Here is a 27,660-nt window from a genome sequence, read left to right as displayed (position 1 = left end):
TCTACTGGTCATCTTTTTTACTCATTTTTAAAGCATTATCCATTTATTGTTTGTTTTCTACTCAGCAAGTTGTTTCTTATAATACATCAGCTATTTTTTTTAAATCCCTGTTTAATGTTGTGCCAAACCTTGGTCAGAATTTTCCAGACCCCGTGCTGGGCCCGGTGAGCCAATAAAATCTCCGTTTACGTGCGCGGGACTGGATGGTCCTACCTGCGTGAGCGGCTGGAGAAGCCACGCCCTTGGCCGGGATTCTCCCACCCGGGGACTAAGGTGAGGGATTCTCACCTGTCTCGGGGGCTAGGTGGATGGCGGTGGGGTTGGTTCCGCTCCAGCCAGCGGCGAAGGAACGCCACGAGTTCGCGCATGCACCAAAGGCCGGCGTCAACTGGCGTCTACGCAGACTGGCCGCCGTATTTTGGTGCATGCGCAGGAGGGGTGGGCTCTCTTCTCCACGCTGGCCATGACAGAGCCCTACAGGGGCTGGCGTGGAAGGAAGGAAGTTCCCCACGGCACAGACCCACCCGCATATCGGTGGGCCCCAATTGCGGGCCAGGCCATCGTGGGACCCCCCCCCCGAGGACCGCCCCTGCCAACTTACCTGTCAGGTCCCGCCAGGTACGTGAGCTGAGTGATTCACGCGCCGGTGGGACTGGCCAAAAACGGACGGCTGCTCAGCCCATCGGGTCCTGGAGAATTGCCGGGGGTGCTGCTGCCAACGGCCCCCGACCGGCGTGGCGTGAACGCCGCCCCTGCCCGAAAAACAGCGCCAGGGAATATAGCAGCCAGCGTCGGGGTGGAATTCGCGCCGCTCCCCAAGGATTCTCCGACCCGGCTGGGGGGGTTGGGGAATCCCGCCCCCTATCTTTCCAATTGGAATCTTCAATGAGAAAAAAACTGAATTGTGACCCCCTTCATGCTAAAAAAGTTAGACAAGCCTGTCTCCATACCTCCACTGACATTGAGTCAAATTCCTGGAACTCCCTTGCTAACAGCACTGTGGGTGTACCTACACCACATGGACTGCAGTGGTTCAAGAAGACGGCTCACCAGCACCTTCTCAAGGGCAGTTAGAGATGTTCAATAAATGCTGGCCTTGCCGGCAATAGCCACATCCCTTGAACGACTAACAAAAATACACTGCCAGCCCTGACTTCAGTTACCTGGGCTTCAAAATGTGGGATTCACTCCATAACCCTCGCTACCTCACCTCCTTTAAGAGGCTCTTCAAAAGTTGTCCTTTTGGCCAAATCGGTAACCTATCCTAATATCTCCTTCCACAGTTTGGCGTTGAGTGATGAAAATGCTCTTGTGAAGCACCATGGAGACATTGTGCCGCCTTCAAAGGCTCGAGACAGATGCAATTTACTCTTGTTGGTGATTTTTCTCCTGCACTAAGCAATGAAGAATGAAGAGACAAATGGAGGGAAAGGGTGGGGCAAGTGTTAAAATTTCTTGTCATGACCCAGGGCATCAACTCTTCCTAATTGTCCATTACCTTGGCAAAGGTTTGTTCACGCTCAGGGGAACAAAATACTGAAAAGGGGAGACAGAGAGATTACAACAGTGCTATTACTCTCAGTAAGAAGCCTGGAGATGGCAGCGCCCTGTCCAAGCCTTGGTAACATTGATAAATGAGACAAGAGTCACAAAAGGGTGGCCCGGTGGCACAGTGGTTAGCACTGCTGCCTCACAGCGCCAGGGACCCGGGTTCGATTCCGGCCTCGGGTGACTGTCTGTGTGGAGTTTGGACATTCTCCTAGTGTCTGCGGGTGTCTCATCCCACAACCCAATAATAATTATAATACGTTCCACAGATTCATCACCCTCTGGCTGAAGAAGTTCCTCCTCCTCTCAGTTTTAAAGGTTTGTACCTTTCGTCCATGGTAGCATCCTCGGGTTCTAGTTTTTCCTACTAGTTGGAACATCCTCTCCATGTCCACTCTATCCAGGCCTCGCAGTATCCTGTAAGTTTCAATAAGATCCCCCCTCATCCTTCCAAACTCCACCGAGTACAGACCCGAGGTCCTCAAGCGCTCCTCACACGACAAGCTCTTCAATTCCAGAACATGTCTCTTTTATCAGCGATAAAGCAGTTTCTTTCCAAGCTGCTCATCCGAACACACCGAGGTGGCTCCACTGCTAATTGGAGCAGCATGGCCCAAACCCAAACTTTAGTGACAGGCCTCGCTGCGACCTGTTTGCCCCTTCACACAAAACCATTTTCTCTGTGCGTCAGTGGAGCGTTTGTTAAAGACGTGCAAAGATGTGCACATCATCTGCACAAAGTCCAAAGATGTGCGGGTGTAGGTGGATTGGCCATGCTAAATTGCCCTTTAGTATCCAAAAAGGTTAAGCGGGGGTTACTGTGTTACGGAGATAGAGTAGATACCTGAGCTTGAGTAGGGTGCTCTTTGTAAGGGCCGGTGCAGACTCAATGGGCCGAATGGCCTCCTTCTGCACTGTAAATTCTATGATTCTATTCTATGATTCTAAACAGGGCTGCCGGCAGGTTCCTTGCCCTCAAGAAACTGGGTTCAAATTCCAATCCCAGAATTCTGGGCCGGCATTCTCCGTTGCTTCACGCCGGTGGGATTTTCCGGTCCCTCTGCAGTGAAAGGGGATTTGGGCGTGCGGCAAATTCTCCGTCCTCGCTGGCAGCGGCAGCGAGGCGGACTCGCAACGGAGAATCCCGGCCCTGTCTTTCCCCCATCCCGCGATGTCCCATTTTGCTCCTTTGTCTTCCCACCTCCCCATTAGGGCGTTGGATGTGAGTGCGGTGGAGATAGGGTGACCCCACTCCACTGCCACCTTGCCTGATAGGTCTTGTGTTGAAACCTCATAGTCACAGGTTAATTCTCCGTGTTGTGGGAGGATAAACAGGATTAACTCACTCTAAACACATGCACAATTCCAAGAGTTGGGGCAGCACGGTAGCACAGTGGTTAGCACTGTTGCTTCACAGCTCCCTTGTCCCAGGTTCGATTCCCGAATTGCGTCATTTTGCGGAGTCTGCACGTCCTCCCCGTGTCTGCGTGGGTTTCCTCCAGATGCTCCAGTTTCCTCCCACAGTCTAAAAATGTGCAGGTTAGGTGGATTGGCCATGCTAAATTGCCCTTAGTGTCCAGGCGAGTGCAGGTTAGGTGGATTGCCACGCTAAATTGCCCTTAGTGTCCAGGTGAGTGCAGGTTAGGTGGATTGCCCACGCTAAATTGCCCTTAGTGTCCAGGCGAGTGCAGGTTAGGTGGATTGCCCACGCTAAATTGCCCTTAGTGTCCAGGCGAGTGCAGGTTAGGTGGATTGCCACGCTAAATTGCCCTTAGTGTCCAGGCGAGTGCAGGTTAGGTGGATTGCCCACGCTAAATTGCCCTTAGTGTCCAGGCGAGTGCAGGTTAGGTGAAGGGATTATGGGGAAAGGTAGGGGTGGACACTTGTAAATAGGCAGACTACACATTCGAAGGGTCGGCGCAGACTCCATGGGCTGAATGGCCTCCTTCTGCACTGCAGGGATTCTATGATTCCTCTCATCTCTTCTTCCTCACATGCACAATGGGTTTCCAAAACCTCAGGCCGAACCCAACCTGTATCCAATGATTCAATTGGGCAGACACGCACACATAACAGCAAGTAACGTTTTCTCTCTGGCAAGATGAACAATGTGGGTATATCCATTCATTGGACCCAATGTCAGCCGGATGCTCTCACACTGATCGAGAGTACAGATTAGATGCAGTTTAAAGCTCTTTCCGCAATCACTATAGTAACAGTCGCCGAACAGGAACAGTTGCACATGCCCCCCCCCCCCCGGCATCGAGTCTGTCCTCTGCAGCAACAGTGGTTACTCTCACTGCTAACATCATTGCTGTTTTAGGATACCGGGACCAGAACCCGATTCTGGTAAGGATACTGGGACGAGAAACCCCAGACAATCAGCAATTTGTAAAACTGTGAGATATTTCACAGCAGGAGTGACTGCGCTGACCAGTAGGTATCGGGCGGGATTCTCTGTAATGGAGGCAGAGTGCCCACGACGACGCAAACGCTGTTGCTTTTTAAGACGGCGTGAACAGGCCGCTCCCAGGGTGAATTCTGGCCCCTACAGGGGGCCAGCACGCCACTGGAGCGATTTGCGACCCTCCAGCCGCAGATCCCGGCATGAACTGGGCGCGCCGTGGGATCCGCGCATGCGCAGTTACGCCAGCGCCAGTGATGACATGCGCAGTGGCGCCGGTGCCGACCGACGCATGCGCGGTAACCTCGCGGAGCGCTCCGGCCCCTCACCAACATGGCGCCGGGGTTCTGAGGCCGGTCACGCAAGGAATTAGGCCCGGGGAGCGAGAGGCCCGCCCGCCGATCGGTGAGCCCCATCGGTGAGCCCCATCGGAGCCCCCCGCCCCCTCCCCCCCCCCCCCCCCCCCCCCCCCCGGAACGGCGCCACCCTTCCCCCCCCCACAGACCGTCCCCCAAGCCTTTGCGGCGAATTACCCACCGGCAGCGACCAGGTGTGGACAGCGCCAGCGGGACTAGGCTGTTTACGCGCGGCCGCTCGGCCCATCCGGGCCGGAGAATCGGTAGCCCGGCCACGGATACCGACCGGCGCCGCACGGACTCTCCATATTGCGCGAGAAAATGGCGCGGACGCCGACTCTCCCAGCCGGCGCCGCTTCGGAGAATCCCGCCCATCCTTTTTACTAAAACAAACTTTAATTTAAACACAAAATTAGCCAGATTAACATCACAGAAATAGTTTTACAATTAACAGTTAAACAGTTCTTAAATAAAAGGGAAAACTTTATGCCCTACACATTCACTATATATATTCCAACCAACCAACCCCAATGCAGTTCAAGTCCACTCATAAATAAAGTTAGCAATCAGGGTTACTTGCTGTGCTCTTTCCAGACCTTACATCATCTCTATCCCACTAGGATGTCCCATGACCTGCTTAGCTAACACCACTCCCAAATTAACTACAGCTCAGGGAATCTCCTTTCTATAAACAATATTCCATTAGCTAGCCCCCTGTAAACAAGTAAATGGTTAAAATAAATGATTATCTCACCTTTACATCGCCTTAATTACCACAACAAAATACAAAATATAATTTATAACAAATTCCCACATCCATCACACTCTGCATCCAATGTCCGCCTTCGCACTCTCTTGAACCCCCACCTCTCACTCGCCCGCCCTCTCTCTCTCTCTCTCTCTCTCGAACCCTCACCTCACCGCCCTCCCTCTCTCTCTCTCTCGAACCCTCACCTCACTCTTGCCTCCCCTCTCTCACCCACTCAAGCCCTCACCTCCCATTCGCCTCGCTCTCTCTCTCTCTCCTGAGCCCTCCCTTCCACTCGCTGTCTCCTCCCCCTCCCCCATCCTCCTCTCCCCTCCCCCTCCCCCTCCCCCTCCCTCTCCCCCCTCCCCCATCCCAGCCCTCCCCTCCCACTTGGGAGAAGGGAGGCGAGAACAGAGTTATTTTTCAGCGCCATCTTTGATACAGGCAGCTGTGTGTGTATCTGACCTCACTGCCATTAAAGTCACAGGCACTACACCTGTATGTGTGGAGATTCCTTTGCAGCTATGGCCTCAACAAATGCAGCCTTTTGCAATGGCACCGTTTATTCTTACCCAGGCCCTCTGAAGGGTGTTGCTCGCTCGGTCACAATGACTCAGTTTGTGGGGGAATATTGCATTGGGAACCAGGTTCGTCCTAATCTTGGAGCATTGAGTCGGAGAAAACCGATTTAGGGTGTTTGACAAAACACCTGACAGCAACATGAGGAAAAATATTTTTCAGCAGTGAGTGGTTAGGATCTGGAATGCACCATCTGAGCCTGGGGAGGAAGCAGATTCAATCTTGGCTTTATAAAGGGAATTGGATACGTACCTGATGGGAAAATGATCGGAGAGCAAATATCCTGGGCGGGATTCTCTCAGCCCACGCCGGGCCGGAGAATCGCCGGAACGGGTGTGAATCGCGCGACGGCACCCCAACGCCAATTCTCCAGAGAGCGGAGAATCGGCGCCATTGGCACTGGCGTCGGTCGGGGTCCGACCCCGGGGAGGGCCTCCGCTGTGGCCTGGCCCACGATCGGAGCCTACCGATCGGCGGGCCGGCCTCTCGGGCTGGGGGCCTCTTTTGCAGGGGAGCCACTGCGCATGCGCGGCAATCGTGCCGGTCCCACTGCGCATGCGCAGACCCGTGGTGCCATCTGACTCTGGAGCATGGATCGCTCCAGTGCCGTGCTGGCCCCCTGCAGGGGTCAGAATTACTGCTCCTGAGGCCATGTTGACACCGTCGAGAATTGTGACTTCATTTACGACTGCGTCAACACTTAGCTTCAGTATCAGAGAATCTCACCCCCCCCCCCGCCGCATACTTACAGGAATGGCCCCTAATGTCACCAGTTCTTCCACACCCCATCTTATGTGACCTCAGGACACTGTACGGTATTTCTGGGGAAGGTTTTGGGAGACGTCTAGAAACAGGCACCCAGCACTCCCACCATTGACCACGATCCCGGAGAGAGCAGGATTGCTGGATCAAGGGTGGATTTGCAAGTCCTTCCTTTCAGTGAGGTGGGACAGTCTATCCCCGCAACCCCCCTCCCATTACCCCCCCCCCCCACCCTCTCTTCCAGACTCCCACATCTCTCACCGCCACAGCTCTCTAACCCCCCTCCACTCTCATCCTCCATCCCCTCATGTTGAGCTGAAGGTCAGGAGAACTTGGGTTCGTTGTCCCTTTGACGGATCACCTCCGTTTCCCAAGTGCTTCTAACAGTGATTGGGTCCAGAACCCAATCACTGACAGCAAATTAGCAGCACAGAACCAGGGAAAGACAATGATGTGCAACCCCCTTGTCTGGGCATTCTGCTTATTACATAATGACAGCAGTCAATTAAAAATTACCGATCGTAAAAGCATTATAACAGCGGAATCGATTTTTCAATATGTACATCTGCATATCTGAGGACCAGACGCTTCGGGCAACTGTAAATCTGCAAGAAAACCTAGTCCACTGCAGGGCAGACACTAGTCACTCTGAGGGGGGGGGGGGGGGGGGGGGGGTGAGGAAACAAACTGGAGAGGTGGTCCATCACCTTATATAGCGATTTTAACCCAGTACAACAAAGGCAGGAGCACAGGCGTCTCGCTGGTATCCAGTCCAACCCCCTTAGAGTTCTCCAGTAGAGACGGAAACAAAGGAGCCAATAGCGACCCTGGAAATGTTGGTTACCAGGACGTAACCGTGAGCTTGGTTTCAAAAGGAAGCAGAGTTTCAACTGGGGCGGTACGGTGGCACAGTGATTAGCACTGCTGCCTCACAGCACCAGGGACCCGGATTTAATTCCGGCCTTGGGTGACTGTCTCTGTGGAGTTTTCACTTCCTCCCCGCGTCTGCGTGGGTTTCCTCCGGGTGCTCCGGTTTCCTCCCACAGTCCAAAGATGTGTAGGTTCGGTGGATTGGCCGCGCTAAATTGCCCCTTTGTGTCCGGGGTTATGCGGGTTAAGTATGGTTACTGGGTTACAGGGATAGGGCGGGGTGGGAGCTCGGTTAGAGTGCACTTTCAGAGCATCGGTGTAGACTTGATGGGCCAAATGGTCTCCTTCTGCACTGTAGAGATTCTGTGGTTCTATGAGCATCATCAAGCAGAAGGATACAGGTTCACGCCCTCCCACCCATTCGCCACAATGATTCCCCACAGCGACACTGTGAGAATTGGAAGTGGGTTCCTTGGTGGACTTCCTTGGAGCCAGATCAGCTGTAAGTCTGGTTCAACAACGGCCGGCATTTACAAAGCCCTGTTAACGCAGAGACATGGCCCTTCACAGAGGCATTAGCGGACAACATGTCACTGGGCCAAGCACGCTGGTATTAGGAGGGACGGCTGGACATTGGTCAAAGGTGTGGTTTTCAATGAGTGTCTGAAAGGAGCGGAGAGAGGTTGAGAGGGGAAGGAAGGGATTCCCAGACGTTAGGGCCTTTCTAGCTGATGGCACAGCCACCAATGGTGGCAATGCAAACGGTGGATAGGCAAGAAGGGGATGTGGAGGAAAGCTGAGGTTTTGACGGGCTGCTGCACTGCGGGAGATTTCAGGGATAAGGAACGGTTAGTCCATTGAGGGAATTTGAATAACACGTATAAAGGTGGGAAAACATGGCTTTGTCTGCATTACCCCTCCACAGGGCATAATTCACATGAACAATCCCTAGGCAGGCAGTGCACAGGTAGAGGTCTTTAGCAGGGAACTGATGTCCAAAGATGTGCAGGTTAGGTGGATTGGCCAGGCTAAAATTGCCCTTAGTGTCCAAAATTGCCCTTAGTGTTGGGTGGGGTTACTGGGTAATGGGGATAGGGTGGAGTTGTTGACCTTGGGTAGGGTGCTCTTTCAAAGAGCCGGTGCAGACTCGATGGGCCGAATGGCCTCCTTCTGCACTGTAAAATTCTATGAAGCCCATAATGGAGAAAAGACAGCCAGAAATAAGGCAAATCAATCTGAAGTCCTTAGAAAGTCCAAGTTGTTTATCAATGAACAGTCGGTGTGGAAGAACCTGGCTTCTCATCCGCCACTCTCTAAAGACCTTTGAAACTCAAAATGTAATCAAATCAATGTAACCACAGTCACACAACAAAGACAATTTTCACTGTTCAGACATCTCTGAGTCATACCCAACAATGTACAGTGTTAGGGCAGCTCGACAAAGTGCCGTGTACAGCTGCATTGTTCCCCATCAACACATTTCTTTCAAAGAAATTGAACATTGCCGCTTAGATTCTGGCCCCCTTTCAAAACCAGCACTGCTGCTGTTAAACTGAGCTCAGAAATAAATTAATGGGCGCAGTCAGTGAGCAAAGAACCTGCATCAGTAGCCACACAGTCCGCTTGGTCGTGTTAATACTACAACAGGCGAGCTGGTAAACCGGGCTGGATCGAAGGAAAATATTCTCGGCATTGTGCCATTCGTCACCTTCAGAGCATGATGCCCGGAGCAGCTTCCGGAAACATCCGTTCCAGGAGCAGTTATTACTGTCCCCCGACTGACTGACTTCTCATTTCCACAAAAAGATAAAGTAATGACGATGCTGCAAATCAAGAGAGTCACAGAATGGCCGCAATGCTGAAAGAGACCATTCAGAAACCAAAGAGAAAATGCTGGAAAATCTCAGCAGGTCTGGCAGCATCTGTAGGGAGAGAAAAGAGCTAACGTTTCGAGTCCAGATGACCCTTTGTCAAAGATAACAGACAGAGAAAGTGGGAAATATTTATACTGTGGAGTGAGAATGAAAGATGAGTCAGAGCCACAGAAACCCAGGCAAACCGGGTGCTAATAGCCACAGAAACCAAGGGGAAAGAGTGTTAATGGCAATCCCCAAAGAGCCATGATGTGGAGATGCCGGCGTTGGACTGGGGTGAGCACAGTAAGAAGTCTTACAACACCAGGTTAAAGTCCAACAGGTTTGTTTCAAACACGAGCTTTCGGAGCACGGCTCCTTCTTCAGGTGAATGCCTTTCCATTCACCTGAAGAAGGAGCCGTGCTCCGAAAGCTCGTGTTTGAAACAAACCTGTTGGACTTTAACCTGGTGTTGTAAGACTTCTTACTGTGCAATCCCCAAAGAGGACAAAGGGTGTGAAAGGCCAAACAGCAGAGAAACTAACATTAGAGGGTAAACTGTGACAGATGTAGATGTGGGGAGAGGGGAAGGGGGAGGCAAAGGGGAGAAAGGGTAAGGAAAGGTGGATAAGATGGGGGGGGGGGGGGTAAATATATATAAAGACAGGAGGGAAAGAAATAGTAAAAGACAGTTAGAATGAAATGGGATGAAAACAAACGGGTCGAGGCGGGGTAAAGCTAATCATGATGAAAACAAATGGGTCGAGAGGCCATTCAGCCTGTTGCGTCTGGGTTTTGTCTGGTGTCTGTGAAAGGTGCTATATAAATGCAATTTTTTTTTAATCACTCCTCCTGGATTGACACTATGGACATTTAAACACACTGGAAACAAAAATAACTGTACCCCAACTTATATGATTCAGCTTATGCTACTTGGTTACCAATTCACCATGATGTGGAGATGCCGGCGTTGGACTGGGGTGGGCACAGTAAGGAGTCTGACAGCACCAGGTTAAAGTCCAACAGGTTTGTTTCGAATCACTAGCTTTCGGAGCACTGCTCCTTCACCAATTCACCAAGCGGTGAAAATATGGGAAGGAACCTTGAGGTCGCCCTCGCTGCCCGTGGAACCGGCAGCCTGGCAGTGTCAACCTCTGCCAGGGGGCAGTGCGAGGGGCATATCCTAGTGGGAACCCCATGTGGGTGGGAAGGGGACACTGAGGGGGTCTGGAGCCGGCGATTAATGTCCGGAGGTGGTGGGGGGAGCCCCTGGGACATCTCTGTGTGGAGTCGGTTCTTGGCTCGAAGGGGCCCACCTTGCCAGAGTGAGGGTGCAACCCTTGCCCACTCACTTTTATTTGGCAAATTGGTTCTGGTGTCTGGAGAGTCCGACGCCAGTTTTCTGTGCGATCCTGACACTTGGCCAAATTTTGGTCAAATTCGCCCAATTGTCCACTCTGAAACCTTTCAATCAGGATCAGTTACATTTGCTCATTAGCCTCTCCTGTTCCAGTGCTAATAGAACAAAATTATCATCCAGAATCTATCATTCTATCTCTTCTCACGTGAAGCGATTTTAGCAAATCGATGCAACACACTTCTGATGGATTTTCTCTGATTAGCTATCTCCTTTACACCAATCAATTCACAACTTTATACAGGTTCACTTTTCCCAGATACCAAAATCTGCTCTTAATACCAAGGGGGTGAATTCACCGATTTGGAGGCTGCATCCCCATACCGGATGTGAACGGCGCCGTTTTACGACCGAACATTTGGCGTAAAATGGCCACCGATCCTCCGTTTGACTGGGGGCGAGCATGCCGGCGGTGTAGAGCACCCGGTTCTCGCTGCCGATACGGCCCAGAGAATTGCCGGGACCATAGCCACGCATACACACGGTGGCTGCTGCAGAGGCTGCGCCGTGCATCATGGCACCGGCCTCTCGGGGACCAGGAGCGCAAAATATGCCTCCCCTTTGGCCGGCTCGTGACTCCCGAACCCGCCCCCCAACAGTACCCCCAGTCCCTGACAAAGTCCCCCCTGCCCGCGGATCAGCCTTCCCCCGACTGGTGGACTGAGTCTGCAGCTGCCACTCCCATTTCCCCACGGGCGAGGCCATGAGAGACCCTCACGGTCAGGAACCCGGCCGGTCGGGGACGGAGCATCAGGGGTGGACCTCAGGCAACGTCCTGAGGTCGCCGGTACGCTTAGAGTACGTCGCTTTGGAGGGGGCGAATCATCGCGACAGCGTCGGCGATTTGCTCGGACATGGGTATTCTCCAGCCGGACACTGAACCTGATTTCGCCATTGCCAACCGGAGAATCCCGCCTAAGGTCTTTCATTTACCCTTTCCAGGTTTTCCTCATTACCGTTCTGGCCTTGAAATGCATCAATCAGTTTGTATCCTTACATTAGTGTGTCTGTATCTCGAGATCAGTGGGTCTGTATCCCGAGATCAGTGGGTCTGTATCCCGAGATCAGTGTGTCTGTATCTCGAGATCAGTGGGTCTGTATCCCGACATCAGTGTGTCTGTATCTCGAGATCAGTGGGTCTGTATCCCGAGATCAGTGGGTCTGTATCCCGAGATCAGTGGGTCTGTATCCCGAGATCAGTGTGTCTGTATCTCGAGATCAGTGGGTCTGTATCCCGACATCAGTGTTTCTGTATCTCGAGATCAGTGGGTCTGTATCCCGAGATCAATGGGTCTGTATCCCGAGATCAGTGTGTCTGTATCCCGAGATCAGTGTGCCTGTATCTCGAGATCAGTGGGTCTGTATCCCGAGATCAGTGGGTCTGTATCACGGGATCAGTGTGTCTGTATCCCTAGATCAGTGTGCCTGTATCTCGAGATCAGTGTGTCTGTATCTCGAGATCAGTGGGTCTGTATCTCGAGATCAGTGTGTCTGTATCCCTCGATCAGTGTGTCTGTATCCCGAGATCAGTGGGTCTGTATCCCTAGATCAGTGTGTCTGTATCCCGAGATCAGTGTGTCTGTAGCCCTAGATCAGTGTGTGTATCCCGAGATCAGTGTGTCTGTATCCCTAGATCAGTGTGTCTGTATCCCGAGATCAGTGTGTCTGTATCCCGAGATCAGTGTGTCTGTATCCCGAGATCAGTGTGTCAGTATCCCTAGATCAGTGGGTCTGTATCCCGAGATCAGTGTGTCAGTATCCCTAGATCAGTGTGTCAGTATCCCTCGATCAGTGTGTCTGTATCCCGAGATCAGTGTGTCTGTAGCCCTAGATCAGTGTGTCAGTATCCCGAGATCAGTGTGTCTGTATCCCGAGATCAGTGTGTCTGTATCCCGAGATCAGTGTGTCTGTATCCCGAGATCAGTGTGTCTGTAACCCGAGATCAGTGGGTCTGTATCCCGAGATCAGTGTGTCTGTAGCCCTAGATCAGTGTGTCAGTATCCCTAGATCAGTGTGTCTGTATCCCGAGATCAGTGGGTCTGTATCCCGAGATCAGTGTGTCTGTATCCCGAGATCAGTGTGTCTGTAGCCCTAGATCAGTGTGTCTGTATCCCTAGATCAGTGTGTCTGTATCCCGAGATCAGTGTGTCTGTATCCCGAGATCAGTGTGTCTGTAGCCCTAGATCAGTGTGTCTGTATCCCGAGATCAGTGTGTCTGTATCTCGAGATCAGTGGGTCTGTATCCCTAGATCAGTATGTCTGTATCCCGAGATCAGTGGGTCTGTATCCCTAGATCAGTGTGTCTGTATCCCGAGATCAGTGTGTCAGTATCCCTCGATCAGTGGGTCGGTATCACTAGATCAGTGTGTCTGTATCTCTAGATCAGTGAGTCTGTATCCCGGGATCAGTGTGTCTGTATCTCTAGATCAGTGTGTCTGTAGCCCTAGATCAGTGTGTCGGTATCACTAGATCAGTGTGTCTGTATCTCTAGATCAGTGTGTCTGTAGCCCTAGATCAGTGTGTCTGTATCACTAGATCAGTGTGTCGGTATCACTAGATCAGTGGGTCTGTATCCCTAGATCAGTGTGTCTGTAGCCCTAGATCAGTGTGTCTGTATCCCGAGATCAGTGTATCTGTATCCCTAGATCAGTGTGTCTGTATCCCGAGATCAGTGGGTCTGTATCCCTAGATCAGTGTGTCTGTATCCTGAGATCAGTGTGTCTGTATCACTAGATCAGTGTGTCTGTATCCCGAGATCAGTGTGTCTGTATCCCGAGATCAGTGTGTCTGTATCCCGAGATCAGTGGGTCTGTATCCCTAGATCAGTGTGTCTGTATCCCTAGATCAGTGTGTCTGTATCCCGAGATCAGTGTGGCTGTATCCCTAGATCAGTGTGTCTGTATCCCTAGATCAGTGTGTCTGTATCCCGAGATCAGTGTGTCTGTATCCCGAGATCAGTGTGTCTGTATCCCTAGATCAGTGTGTCTGTATCCCTAGATCAGTGTGTCTGTATCCCGGGATCAGTGTGTCTGTATCCCTAGATCAGTGTGTCTGTATCCCGAGATCAGTGTGTCGGTATCCCTAGATCAGTGTGTCTGTATCCCGGGATCAGTGTGTCTGTATCCCTAGATCAGTGTGTCTGTATCCCGGGATCAGTGTGTCTGTATCCCTAGATCAGTGTGTCTGTATCCCTAGATCAGTGTGTCTGTATCCCGGGATCAGTGTGTCGGTATCCCGAGATCAGTGTGTCTGTATCCCGAGATCAGTGTGTCTGTATCTCTAGATCAGTGTGTCTGTATCCCTAGATCAGTGTGTCTGTATCCCTAGATCAGTGTGTCTGTATCCCTAGATCAGTGTGTCTGTATCCCGAGATCAGTGGGTCTGTATCCCAGGATCAGTGTGTCTGTATCCCGAGATCAGTGTGTCTGTATCCCTAGATCAGTGGGTCTGTATCCCGAGATCAGTGGGTCTGTATCCCGAGATCAGTGTGCCTGTATCTCGAGATCAGTGGGTCTGTATCCCGACATCAGTGTGTCTGTATCTCGAGATCAGTGGGTCTGTATCCCGAGATCAGTGGGTCTGTATCCCGAGATCAGTGGGTCTGTATCCCGAGATCAGTGTGTCTGTATCTCGAGATCAGTGGGTCTGTATCCCGACATCAGTGTGTCTGTATCTCGAGATCAGTGGGTCTGTATCCCGAGATCAATGGGTCTGTATCCCGAGATCAGTGTGTCTGTATCCCGAGATCAGTGTGCCTGTATCTCGAGATCAGTGGGTCTGTATCCCGAGATCAGTGGGTCTGTATCCCGGGATCAGTGTGTCTGTATCCCTAGATCAGTGTGCCTGTATCTCGAGATCAGTGTGTCTGTATCCCGAGATCAGTGTGTCTGTATCCCGAGATCAGTGTGCCTGTATCTCGAGATCAGTGGGTCTGTATCCCTAGATCAGTGTGTCTGCATCCCTAGATCAGTGTGTCTGTATCTCGAGATCAGTGTGTCTGTATCCCTAGATCAGTGTGTCTGTATCCCTCGATCAGTGTGTCTGTATCCCGAGATCAGTGGGTCTGTATCCCTAGATCAGTGTGTCTGTATCCCGAGATCAGTGTGTCTGTAGCCCTAGATCAGTGTGTGTATCCCGAGATCAGTGTGTCTGTATCCCTAGATCAGTGTGTCTGTATCCCGAGATCAGTGTGTCTGTATCCCGAGATCAGTGAGTCTGTATCCCGAGATCAGTGTGTCTGTATCCCGAGATCAGTGTGTCTGTATCCCGAGATCAGTGTGTCTGTATCCCGAGATCAGTGTGTCTGTATCCCGGGATCAGTGTGTCAGTATCCCAGGATCAGTGTGTCTGTATCCCTAGATCAGTGTGTCTGTATCCCTAGATCAGTGTGTCAGTATCCCGAGATCAGTGTGTCTGTAGCCCTAGATCAGTGTGTCTGTATCCCGAGATCAGTGTGTCTGTATCCCGAGATCAGTGTGTCTGTAGCCCTAGATCAGTGTGTCTGTATCCCGAGATCAGTGTGTCTGTATCCCGGGATCAGTGTGTCAGTATCCCAGGATCAGTGTGTCTGTATCCCTAGATCAGTGTGTCTGTATCCCTAGATCAGTGTGTCAGTATCCCTCGATCAGTGTGTCTGTAGCCCTAGATCAGTGTGTCTGTATCCCGAGATCAGTGTGTCTGTATCCCTAGATCAGTGTGTCTGTATCCCTCGATCAGTGTGTCTGTATCCCTAGATCAGTGTGTCTGTATCCCGAGATCAGTGTGTCTGTAGCCCTAGATCAGTGTGTCTGTATCCCTAGATCAGTGTGTCAGTATCCCTAGATCAGTGTGTCTGTATCCCTAGATCAGTGTGTCTGTATCCCTAGATCAGTGTGTCTGTATCCCTAGATCAGTGTGTCTGTATCCCTAGATCAGTGTGTCTGTATCCCTAGATCAGTGTGTCTGTATCCCTAGATCAGTGTGTCTGTATCCCTAGATCAGTGTGTCAGTATCCCTAAATCAGTGTGTCTGTATCCCGAGATCAGTGTGTCTGTAGCCCTAGATCAGTGTGTCTGTATCCCGAGATCAGTGTGTCTGTATCCCGAGATCAGTGTGTCTGTATCTCTAGATCAGTGTGTCTGTATCCCGAGATCAGTGTGTCTGTATCCCGAGATCAGTGTGTCTGTATCTCTAGATCAGTGTGTCTGTATCCCGGGATCAGTGTGTCTGTATCCCTAGATCAGTGTGTCTGTATCCCTAGATCAGTGTGTCTGTATCCCTAGATCAGTGTGTCAGTATCCCTAGATCAGTGTGTCTGTATCCCGAGATCAGTGTGTCTGTAGCCCTAGATCAGTGTGTCTGTATCCCGAGATCAGTGTGTCTGTATCCCTAGATCAGTGTGTCTGTATCCCTAGATCAGTGTGTCTGTATCCCGAGATCAGTGTGTCTGTAGCCCTAGATCAGTGTGTCTGTATCCCGAGATCAGTGTGTCTGTATCCCGAGATCAGTGTGTCTGTATCTCTAGATCAGTGTGTCTGTATCCCGAGATCAGTGTGTCTGTATCCCGAGATCAGTGTGTCTGTATCTCTAGATCAGTGTGTCTGTATCCCGGGATCAGTGTGTCTGTATCCCTAGATCAGTGTGTCTGTATCCCTAGATCAGTGTGTCTGTATCCCTAGATCAGTGTGTCAGTATCCCTAGATCAGTGTGTCTGTATCCCTAGATCAGTGTGTCTGTATCCCTAGATCAGTGTGTCTGTATCCCTAGATCAGTGTGTCTGTATCCCTAGATCAGTGTGTCTGTATCCCTAGATCAGTGTGTCTGTATCCCTAGATCAGTGTGTCTGTATCCCTAGATCAGTGTGTCTGTATCCCTAGATCAGTGTGTCTGTAGCCCTAGATCAGTGTGTCTGTATCCCGAGATCAGTGTGTCTGTAGCCCTAGATCAGTGTGTCTGTATCCCTAGATCAGTGTGTCTGTATCCCTAGATCAGTGTGTCTGTATCCCTAGATCAGTGTGTCTGTATCCCTAGATCAGTGTGTCTGTATCCCTAGATCAGTGTGTCTGTATCCCGAGATCAGTGTGTCTGTAGCCCTAGATCAGTGTGTCTGTAGCCCTAGATCAGTGTGTCTGTATCCCTAGATCAGTGTGTCTGTATCCCTAGATCAGTGTGTCTGTATCCCGAGATCAGTGTGTCTGTATCCCGAGATCAGTGTGTCTGTATCCCTAGATCAGTGTGTCTGTATCCCTAGATCAGTGGGTCTGTATCCCTCGATCAGTGTGTCTGTATCCCTAGATCAGTGTGTCGGTATCACTAGATCAGTGTGTCTGTATCTCTAGATCAGTGTGTCTGTATCCCTAGATCAGTGTGTCTGTATCTCTAGATCAGTGTGTCTGTATCCCTAGATCAGTGTGTCTGTATCCCTCGATCAGTGGGTCTGTATCCCTAGATCAGTGTGTCTGCATCCCTAGATCAGTGTGTCTGTATCCCGAGATCAGTGGGTCTGTATCCCTAGATCAGTGTGTCTGTATCTCTAGATCAGTGTGTCTGTATCCCTAGATCAGTGTGTCTGTATCTCGAGATCAGTGGGTCTGTATCCCGAGATCAGTGTGTCTGTATCCCGGGATCAGTGTGTCTGCATCCCGAGATCAGTGTGTCTGTATCCCTCGATCAGTGTGTCTGTATCCCTAGATCAGTGTGTCTGTATCCCGAGATCAGTGTGTCTGTATCCCGAGATCAGTGGGTCTGTAGCCCTAGATCAGTGTGTCGGTATCACTAGATCAGTGTGTCTGTATCTCTAGATCAGTGTGTCTGTATCCCTAGATCAGTGTGTCTGTATCCCGAGATCAGTGTGTCTGTATCTCTAGATCAGTGTGTCTGTAGCCCTAGATCAGTGTGTCTGTATCTCTAGATCAGTGTGTCTGTAGCCCTAGATCAGTGTGTCGGTATCACTAGATCAGTGTGTCGGTATCACTAGATCAGTGGGTCTGTATCCCTAGATCAGTGTGTCTGTAGCCCTAGATCAGTGTGTCGGTATCACTAGATCAGTGTGTCTGTATCCCGAGATCAGTGTGTCTGTATCCCGAGATCAGTGGGTCTGTATCCCTAGATCAGTGTGTCTGTATCCCTAGATCAGTGTGTCTGTATCCCTAGATCAGTGTGTCTGTATCCCGAGATCAGTGGGTCTGTATCCCGAGATCAGTGTGTCGGTATCCCTAGATCAGTGTGTCTGTATCCCGGGATCAGTGTGTCTGTATCCCTAGATCAGTGTGTCTGTATCCCTAGATCAGTGTGTCTGTATCCCGAGATCAGTGTGTCTGTATCTCGAGATCAGTGTGTCTGTATCCCGAGATCAGTGTGTCTGTATCTCGAGATCAGTGTGTCTGTATCCCGAGATCAGTGGGTCTGTATCCCTAGATCAGTGTGTCTGTATCCCTAGATCAGTGTGTCTGTATCCCTAGATCAGTGTGTCTGTATCCCGGGATCAGTGTGTCGGTATCCCGAGATCAGTGTGTCTGTATCCCGAGATCAGTGTGTCTGTATCTCTAGATCAGTGTGTCTGTATCCCTAGATCAGTGTGTCTGTATCCCGGGATCAGTGTGTCTGTATCCCTAGATCAGTGTGTCTGTATCCCTAGATCAGTGTGTCTGTATCCCTAGATCAGTGTGTCTGTATCCCGAGATCAGTGGGTCTGTATCCCAGGATCAGTGTGTCTGTATCCCGAGATCAGTGTGTCTGTATCCCTAGATCAGTGTGTCTGTATCCCGAGATCAGTGTGTCTGTATCCCTAGATCAGTGTGTCTGTATCCCGAGATCAGTGGGTCTGTATCCCAGGATCAGTGTGTCTGTATCCCGAGATCAGTGTGTCTGTATCCCTAGATCAGTGTGTCTGCATCCCGAGATCAGTGTGTGTATCCCGAGATCAGTGTGTCTGTATCCCGAGATCAGTGTGTCTGTATCCCTAGATCAGTGTGTCTGTATCCCTAGATCAGTGTGTCTGTATCCCGAGATCAGTGTGTCTGTATCCCTAGATCAGTGTGTCTGCATCCCTAGATCAGTGTGTCTGCATCCCTAGATCAGTGTGTCTGTATCCCAAGATCAGTGTGTGTATCCCGAGATCAGTGTGTCTGTATCCCGAGATCAGTGTGTCTGTATCCCGAGATCAGTGTGTCTGTAGCCCGAGATCAGTGTGTCTGTATCCCTAGATCAGTGTGTCTGTATCCCGAGATCAGTGTGTCTGTATCCCTAGATCAGTGTGTCTGTATCCCTAGATCAGTGTGTCTGTATCCCTAGATCAGTGTGTCTGTATCCCAGGATCAGTGTGTCTGTATCCCTAGATCAGTGTGTCTGTATCCCGAGATCAGTGTGTCTGTATCCCTAGATCAGTGTGTCTGTATCCCGAGATCAGTGTGTCTGCATCCCTAGATCAGTGTGTCTGTATCCCTAGATCAGTGTGTCTGTATCCCTGGATCAGTGTGTCTGTATCCCTAGATCAGTGTGTCTGTATCCCTAGATCAGTGTGTCTGTAGCCCTAGATCAGTGTGTCTGTATCCCGAGATCAGTGTGTGTATCCCGAGATCAGTGTGTCTGTATCCCGAGATCAGTGTGTCTGTATCCCTAGATCAGTGGGTCTGTATCCCTAGATCAGTGTGTCTGTATCTCGAGATCAGTGGGTCTGTATCCCAGGATCAGTGTGTCTGTATCCCGAGATCAGTGTGTCTGTATCCCTAGATCAGTGTGTCTGTATCCCGAGATCAGTGTGTCTGTATCTCGAGATCAGTGTGTCTGTATCCCGAGATCAGTGTGTCTGTATCTCTAGATCAGTGTGTCTGTATCCCGGGATCAGTGTGTCTGTATCCCGAGATCAGTGTGTCTGTATCCCGAGATCAGTGGGTCTGTATCCCGAGATCAGTGTGTCTGTATCCCTAGATCAGTGTGTCTGTATCCCGAGATCAGTGTGTCTGTATCCCGAGATCAGTGGGTCTGTATCCCGAGATCAGTGTGTCTGTATCCCTAGATCAGTGGGTCTCTATCCCTAGATCAGTGTGTCTGTATCCCGAGATCAGTGTGTCTGTATCCCGAGATCAGTGGGTCTGTATCCCGAGATCAGTGTGTCTGTATCCCTAGATCAGTGTGTCTGTATCCCTAGATCAGTGTGTCTGTATCCCGAGATCAGTGTGTCTGTATCCCAAGATCAGTGTGTCTGGATCCCTAGATCAGTGTGTCTGTATCCCGAGATCAGTGTGTCTGTATCCCTAGATCAGTGAGTCTGTATCCCTAGATCAGTGTCTGTATCCCTAGATCAGTGTGTCTGTATCCCTAGATCAGTGTGTCTGTATCCCGAGATCAGTGTGTCTGTAGCCCGAGATCAGTGTGTCTGTATCCCTAGATCAGTGTGTCTGTATCCCGAGATCAGTGTGTCTGTATCCCGAGATCAGTGTGTCTGTATCCCGAGATCAGTGTGTCTGTATCCCTAGATCAGTGTGTCTGTATCCCGAGATCAGTGTGTCTGTATCCCTAGATCAGTGTGTCTGTATCCCTAGATCAGTGTGTCTGTATCCCTAGATCAGTGTGTCTGTATCCCGAGATCAGTGGGTCTGTATCCCGGGATCAGTGTGTCTGTATCCCGAGATCAGTGTGTCTGTATCCCGAGATCAGTGTGTCTGTATCCCTAGGTCCATCCACGCTTCCTTACCCATAGCTTTGTAGTTCAATTCTGTTGCTCTTATTTGCAATACTTCACATTGTGTCTAATCTGTTTTTGCAATGCTTCCGTCTGCCGTGCGCATTCTCGCTCCCTATTTTTAAGTTGTCACTAAGAGCTGGCATTATTTCTGCTCAGGCTGAGTGCGAAGCATTCCTGTCTCTGGAGATGGAACTGCTCTCTGGAACATGCTTCACAGCTAGCTGCTACCGAGCTGAGAATTATTCATTTACTCCCCGCTTCCTGTCTTTTCGTCTTCCATCTGTCCGCACGCATTAATCTTCACAAAGTCACTCTTGCACAGCACCATTAACCTCTCCTTGATAGTCTGAATGCTGCAGATCCATGGCCTCTGCTTTGGCTATACACTGGGTCCTCAACTGACTGAGCGAGTTCCATTCCTCAAGCATGACCAGCCTTTCAGAATTCATTTGGGCTGCTCCTTATTAGTCCAAACATGACCACGCAATCGCCAATTCTAGCTTTCATAGGGTTATCTAGTCCTTCATCGTCCAGTTTCTACAGATCGAATGTGTCAAAAACCTTACACACTTTATTAGGGCGGCCCGGTAGCACAGTGGTTAGCACTGGTGCTTCACAGCGCCAGGTTCAATTCCAGCTTGGTCACTCTCTGCGGGGAGTTTGCACTTTCTCTCCTGTGTATGCCTGAGTTTCCTCCGGGTGCTCCGGTTCCCTCCCACAGTCCAAAGATGTGCAGGTTAGGTGGATTGGCCATGATAAATTGTCCCTTCGTGTCCAAAAAGGGTTAGGTGGGGTTACTGGGTTGCGGGACATGTGGGCTTGGATTGGGTGCCCTTTCCAAGGGCCGGTGCAGACTCGATGGGCCAAATGGCCTCCTGCTGCACTGTAAATTCTACGAACAGGCCCTTCAAAACTGAATAACTTTGGCGAAGTGGTAATGTCACCAGGCTCGTAATCCAAGAGGCGGAGGTCTAATGCTCTGGGGAGACGGGTTCAATTCCTACCACCGGCAGCCGGAGGAATTCAAATTCAGTTCATTAATCCGGAACTGAAAAGCTAATCTCCATTACGGTGGCCATAACAACTGACAATAATTGTTGTAAAAACCCCTCTGGGTTCACTAAATGTTCCTTTTGGGATGGAAATCTCCCATCCCGATCTGGCCTACTTGTGACTCCAGATCCACAGTGGCGTGATTGAACTTTAACTACCCTCCGAAATGCTGCAACAAGCCTCTCGGTTCAAAGGGCGATGAGGGAATGAGCAACAATCGCTGGTCCTGCCCATCTCATGAAAGAGTTTTTTTTTAAAATAAACTTTTTTTTCAGTCAAAGATGAGAAGCCACAACCCTGTTGAAGTCGGGGGGCAGATTTAAAAAAAAATATTTTGTGGGATGTGGGTGACGCTAGGCCAGCATTTATTGGCCATTTCTCAATGCCCTTGAGGGGTAGTTAAGAGTCAACCACCTTGTTCAAATCCCTGGATTATTGGTCCAGTCACAATACCACTACACCACTGCCTCCTCTGCTCTTGGCTTAACTCTGTTCTCGTTAAGGAATCCTGAGTGTTAAAATTCAGAAAGTCTGGCGTTGAAGGATAGAACTGGACCCAATATTTCTGCACTTTTAAAACCATTCAGTTACAGAGATACAAATTACAAACAGGTCTCTCGCCACCCAACAACCAGCCTGCTCCTGTTTATCGGAGCACAAGTGAATCCCGAGTTAATGTCCACCATCGACGTACAAGTAACATTGAATGAATTAATTTTGTCCCCCATGTATGTGCCACTCTCCTATCGGGGTTGCCTACAACAAATCCAAATTGTCCATCTTGCTGATTACTGACCAAAATGTCCGCAAGGCAAGATCTCATTGCACGGACACAACAGGAATAATAATAATAATCGCTTATTGTCACGAGTAGGCTTCAATGAAGTTACTGCGAAAAGCCCCTAGTCGCCACATTCCGGCGCCTGTTCGCGGAGGCCGGTACGGGAATTGAACCCGCGCTGCTGGCCTTGTTCTGCATTACATGCCAGCTATTTGACCCACTGTGCTAAACCAGCCCCTGAAACAGCGTCCAGCTCAAATAGTGCCCCATCGCCCTGTAACCCCCATGCCTAACAGCACTGTGGGTGTACCGACGCCACATGGGCTGTGCAGCACCTCAAGAAGGCGGCTCACCACCACCTCCTCAAGGGCAGCTAGGGCTGGGCAACAAATGCTGGCCTAGAATTAAAAGAGAAGTTTCCCTTTCCCCAATTCCTTCACAAACAGGTATTATCTATGTAGAGAAACCGCCCAGGACTTACCACAGAAGGAGATGATATGGCTGCTGTCCTCATGTACAAACTTCCTGGTAACCGCTTCCTCCATGATCTGCTTCACCTGCGGACACAAACATGGAAGAAAATGGTGATCATTTTGAATATCAGGAAAAGAGGAACTTAATCCAGAGCGTTGGGATGGTAAAGTCAGGAGGAAGAGAAGGGTGAAGCAGGGACCTCACACCATCTGAAACACGATTTCTACGTGAATTTAACGATGCAGTTGCACATGCATTATGAAGCTGCTTTTAACATTAGGCATCATCACGGCATATTAAGAACCTTTATGTTGAGGCATCACTCTGGAATGTAAAACTTATACAGAAAGCTTAGATCCTTAACAAGTGCAATAGTTTTTTCTGTAAGAGCCTCACAGTCTGATTCCACTATCTCCCCATTACAACATCTAAAATGCAAAACACCTCTTTTCTATTCAGGTTACATCGAGCGGCCTTGCAGTAATGGAGGTAACAAGCGATAAGAATTCTGCTGTTGGCGTTCCCAAGTTAAGAATCGCCAAAGCCAAAGGCTCCTTAACCTGGGAACGGCAGCAGCAATTTTAGCATCCTCATCGTCGCCTAGCTACGGTCAGATGGCTCAGTATGGATCACTGATCAAAATGGGGGCTCGAACCCACAATGGCCACGCTCACTGACACATTCGGGGCAGTCACAGTAAAATGGTAGTGTTAAACGGTTTTCAGTATTGTATCAACAGAGGGCAACGGGCAGCATTGGGAGACACCCTCTCCCCCAGGGACAAGACCAACCATTTTCCTGGAGACAGGACTGCAAAGCCAGACAGCTCATTAACAGCTAATTCGCGAAGGCCGACTACAATTTTCCATCCTCCAGGAGCTGCTGGGGGGCAGAGGAACGGGTGGCCAGACCCCGAAGGTCATTGTTATAACCTGCCTGCTTGCCATTGGCTGGGGACTAATGACAATCCCACAATCCTGTGGGAGTATGAGCTTCCCCAATGAGGGGAGGGGGGGGGGGGGGGCGGAGAAATCATTAGCAGACTCCCTGCATAAATAGAGCTGGCCAGTTTGGAACCAGAGAGGAGTTGGCAGCAAGAGAAGTTGTTGCTGCTGTTGTATATATATGTTAATTTGTAAATAAATGTCATTTCTTTGTATCCTAAAAACTCGTGCTGGATTCTTCGTGGCCCTCACAAAAGTCATTTTTCCATTAAAACTTTACAGAGGGGGAAGAGATTGGAAGCACTCTCTCCATTGCTTACCAACCCTGGAATCCTGCCCCTGCTTTCAATCTAGAACACATATGGCCAGCCCCCAAACCTCGAGAGCCCGCCCGTTTCCTCAATCGGACGGCGAGCTAACTCTCTGGCCACTGACTGGCTGCCCCAGGAAAAGCCACGACGAGTGACTCTATTCCACACAGCCCTCGCTCCCGATCCCCATTTGAGGCTGGTGGCAGGGTTCAGAAACCGACAGGGGAAAGAAATCCTGCCCCTGCGAGGCCTCAAGAGTCAATGGTTTTCCTCATTCTGCACATTGTTCAGAACCGAGGACAGGCGCTGCTATTTACTCCAGAATGTGCTGGTTTAGCACAGTGAGCTAAATAGCTGGCTTGTAATGCAGAACAAGGCCGGCAGCGCGGGTTCAATTCCCGTACCGGCCTCCCCGAACAGGTGCCGGAATGTGGTGATAAGGGGCTTTTCACAGTAACTTCATTGAAGCCTACTCGTGACAATAAGTGATTATTATTATTACGTCCTGCACAAAATGTTACAGGTTTGAGGTGCTCACATGCTTTTAGTGTCACTTGGAACACAAATGGTCCAAGCGTGATCGAGGGGCCAAATGGCCTGCTTCTGCTCCTATTTTGTAATATTTGTTATACACCATATGGATTACCCTCTCATTCACTTTGCCGTCTCATCTCTCTCTTCCCCTTTTAAGATGCTCCTTAGAACTGATCTCTTTGACAAAGTAAGAAGTCTTACAACACCAGGTTGAAGTCCAACATGTTTGTTTCAAACACTAGCTTTCGGAGCACTGCTCCTTCCTCAGGTGAATTCACCTAGTGAATCAAACCTGTTGGACTTTAACCCGGTGTTGTTAGACTTCTTACTGTGCTCACCCCAGTCCAACGCCGGCATCTCCACATCACCTCTTTGACAAAGCCTTTCATCATCTGACCTGATACCTTCAAGACGTTTGGTCTGAAATTTGCTTTGATAATGTTCCTGTGATGGCCCTGAGGGCGGTTCACTCCATTAAAAGCACTAAATAAATGCGAGCAGTTGTTGTTGAGTGTAATCTGTTCAGAATAACATTGCACCATTCAGTAAAAGCAAACTGCTCTGGGAACACAGCCAATCACTGATGGCATCTGTCCTTTCAGCAAACCTGGGCCATTCCGTCAACATTCACTCACAAATCAGAAACAAATGGAGAAAGCAAAGCATCTGAATTCAATGAAATGTCAGCAATTATGTCTATTATTTAGCAAAATATTGTCCGCTCGCGAGATAGATAAAGCTGAGGCAGGCCAACTGGGCCACCTTAGCCTAGCCATTCATAAAGAAGGTACGATCTAGGAGCAGGAGGAGGCAATTCAGCCTCTCGAGCCCGCTGCGCCATTCAATACGATGATGGCAGATCTCATCTTGGTCTCATCTGCATTTTCCTGCCCGTTCTCCATAGCCCTCCAACCCATTTCTCAGTAAAAATCTGTCCATCCCCTCCTTAAATTTACTCAACGTTTCCAGCATCGGTAGCACAGTGGTTAGCACAGTTGCTTCACAGCTCCAGGGTCCCAGGTTCAATTCCCGGCTTGGGTCACTGTCTGTGCAGAGTCTGCACGTTCTCCCCGTGCCTGCGTGGGTTTCCTCCGGGTGCTCCGGTTTCCTCCCACAGTCTAAAGACGTGCAGGTTAGGTGGATTGGCCGTGATAAATTGCCCTTAGTGTCCAAAAAGATTAGGTGGGGTGACGGGGATCGGGGGTGGAGGTGTGGGCTTAGGTGGGCTGCTCTTTCCAAGAGCCGGTGCAGACTCGAAGGGCCGAATGGCCTCCTTCCGCACTGTAAATTCTATTATTCTATGATCCACCACGCTCTTGGGGTGGTGTCTTCCACAGATTCACAACCCTTTTGAGAGAAGTAATTTCTCCTCACTCGTTTTAAATTTGCTATTCCTTACCGTAATGCTACGAGCTCTCATTACAGAATGCCCCACAGGAGGATGCATCCGCTCTCCATCTGTTCTGTCAATACCTTGTGTCATCTTATATACCTCGGTTAGATCTCCTCTCATTCTTCTGAACTCGAGAGTATAGACCTAAACTGCTCAATCTCTCTTCACAAAACAAAATCCTCATCTCTGGAATCAATCTTTTCACTGTAGCTGGTTACATGTGACAATAATCCAATCCAATTAATCTAGTCAACCTCCTCTGAACTGCCTCTAATGGCACTCATCCCTCCTCAAATAAAGAGACCAAAACTGTACACAGTACTCCAGGTGTGCTCCAACCAATGCCACTTTGACCTGGTGTTGTAAGACTTCTTATTGTACAAATTAGGCCTTCCCCCGTAGAATCTGTAACATCTTGACCTACTTGTGGTTCAAGCTATAATTTCAGTGACTCAGGGAACTCACGGTGTTCCCCTTTATTTTTTGTTATAAATTTAGAGTACCCAATTCTTTTTTTTCCCAATTAACGGGCAATTTAACTTGGCCAATCCACCTAGCCTTTCACATCTTTGGGTTGTGGGGGTGAAACCCACCCAAACACGGGGAGAATGTGCAAACTCCACACGGACAGTGACCCAGGGGCAGGATTTGAACCCGGGTCCTCAGCGCCACAGGCAGCAGTGCTAACCATTGCGCCACGCGCCGCCCTGTTCCCCCCGTATTTTAGAAGGAATCCTGTAATGTGGAGACATTTTGTCTGGTCAAGAACTGTAAGCCCCTCCCAAACACTGGACAAATGAACCAGAGCGCCTCTCACCCAACAACCAGGCACATGCTACATAAAAGCTGCAGATGCTGGAATCTGAAATGAAAGAGAAAATGCTGGAAAATCTCAGCAGGTCTGGCAGCATCTGTAGGGAGAGAAAGTAGCTAACGGTTCGAGTCCGATGACCCTTTGTCAAAGCTAACAAACAGAGAAAGTGGGAAATATTTATACTGTGGAGTGAGAATGAAAGATGAGTCATAGCCACAGAAACCCAGGCAAACCAGGTGCTAATGGCCACAGATACCAAGGAGAAAGAGTGTTAATGGCAGTCCCCAGAGAGGACAAAAGATGTGAAAGATCAAACAGCAGGGAAACTAACATCAGAGGGTGAACTGTAGTTGTGGGGTGGAGGGGAAGGGGGAAGCAAAGAGGAGAAAGGTGCAGGAAAGGTGCATAAAATGGGGGGGGGGATTAAATGTATATTAAGAAATAAAGAAGTGGTAAAAGACAGTTAAAATGAAATGAAAACAAATGGGTCGAGGTGGGGCTGATCATCTGAAGTTGTTGAATTCGATGTTCAGGCCGGAAGGCTGTAGCGTGCCTAACCGGAAGATGAGATGTTGTTCCTCCAGTTTGCGTTGCGCTTCACTGGGAAGAGGTAAAGGGGCAGGTGTTACACCTTCTGCGATTACATGGGAAGGTGCCATGGGTGATGGGAGAGGTACTGGGTATGGTGGAGGAGTGGACTAGATTATCTCGGAGGGAACGGTCTCTGCGGAATGCTGACAGAGGGAGTGAAGGGAAGATGTGTTTGGTGGTGGCATCACGCTGGAGTTGGCGAAAATGGCGGAGGATTATGCTTTGCATACGGAGGCTGGTGGGATAAAATGTGAGGACGAGGGGGACTCTATTCTTGTTCTGGGAGGGAGGGGAGGGGGCGAGGGTAGTGGTGCGGGAGATAGACCGCACACTGTTGAGGGCCCTGTCAGCAACTGGAGGTGGGAAATCACGGTTGAGGAAGAAGGCACATGCACTGGTTTAGTCATTTGCAACGTGACAATGAGATCATTCTGTTCCAGCCGGATTCTGCTCTTGCCCAACGCTCACTTACACAGTTGACAGCACTGAATGGTCATGAGAATCAAATAACCGTGACGTTTTTGCCTCCCCTTCCATTCCTCAATCTTGTGGTGGTGGTGGTGG

The 27,660-nt window shown here is 50.0% G+C and overlaps 1 protein-coding gene across 1 annotated transcript in view; it reads right to left on the bottom strand.

Moving 5' to 3' along the window:
* sgsm1a (small G protein signaling modulator 1a) overlaps positions 1–27,660 on the bottom strand; it is a 195,105-nt gene that overhangs the window by 113,801 nt on the left and 53,644 nt on the right. Inside the window, exon 3 of the mRNA XM_038814691.1 lies at positions 22,517–22,592. Coding sequence (XP_038670619.1) covers positions 22,517–22,592 — 76 coding nt within the window. The remainder of the gene's footprint in view (positions 1–22,516; positions 22,593–27,660) is intronic.

The sequence above is a fragment of the Scyliorhinus canicula genome, chromosome 1 (assembly GCF_902713615.1).
Source record: "Scyliorhinus canicula chromosome 1, sScyCan1.1, whole genome shotgun sequence".
NCBI classification, from domain to species: domain Eukaryota; kingdom Metazoa; phylum Chordata; class Chondrichthyes; order Carcharhiniformes; family Scyliorhinidae; genus Scyliorhinus; species Scyliorhinus canicula.
The sequence above is the reverse complement of the archived record's forward strand: the minus strand, read 5'-3'. Positions and strand labels throughout refer to the sequence as shown.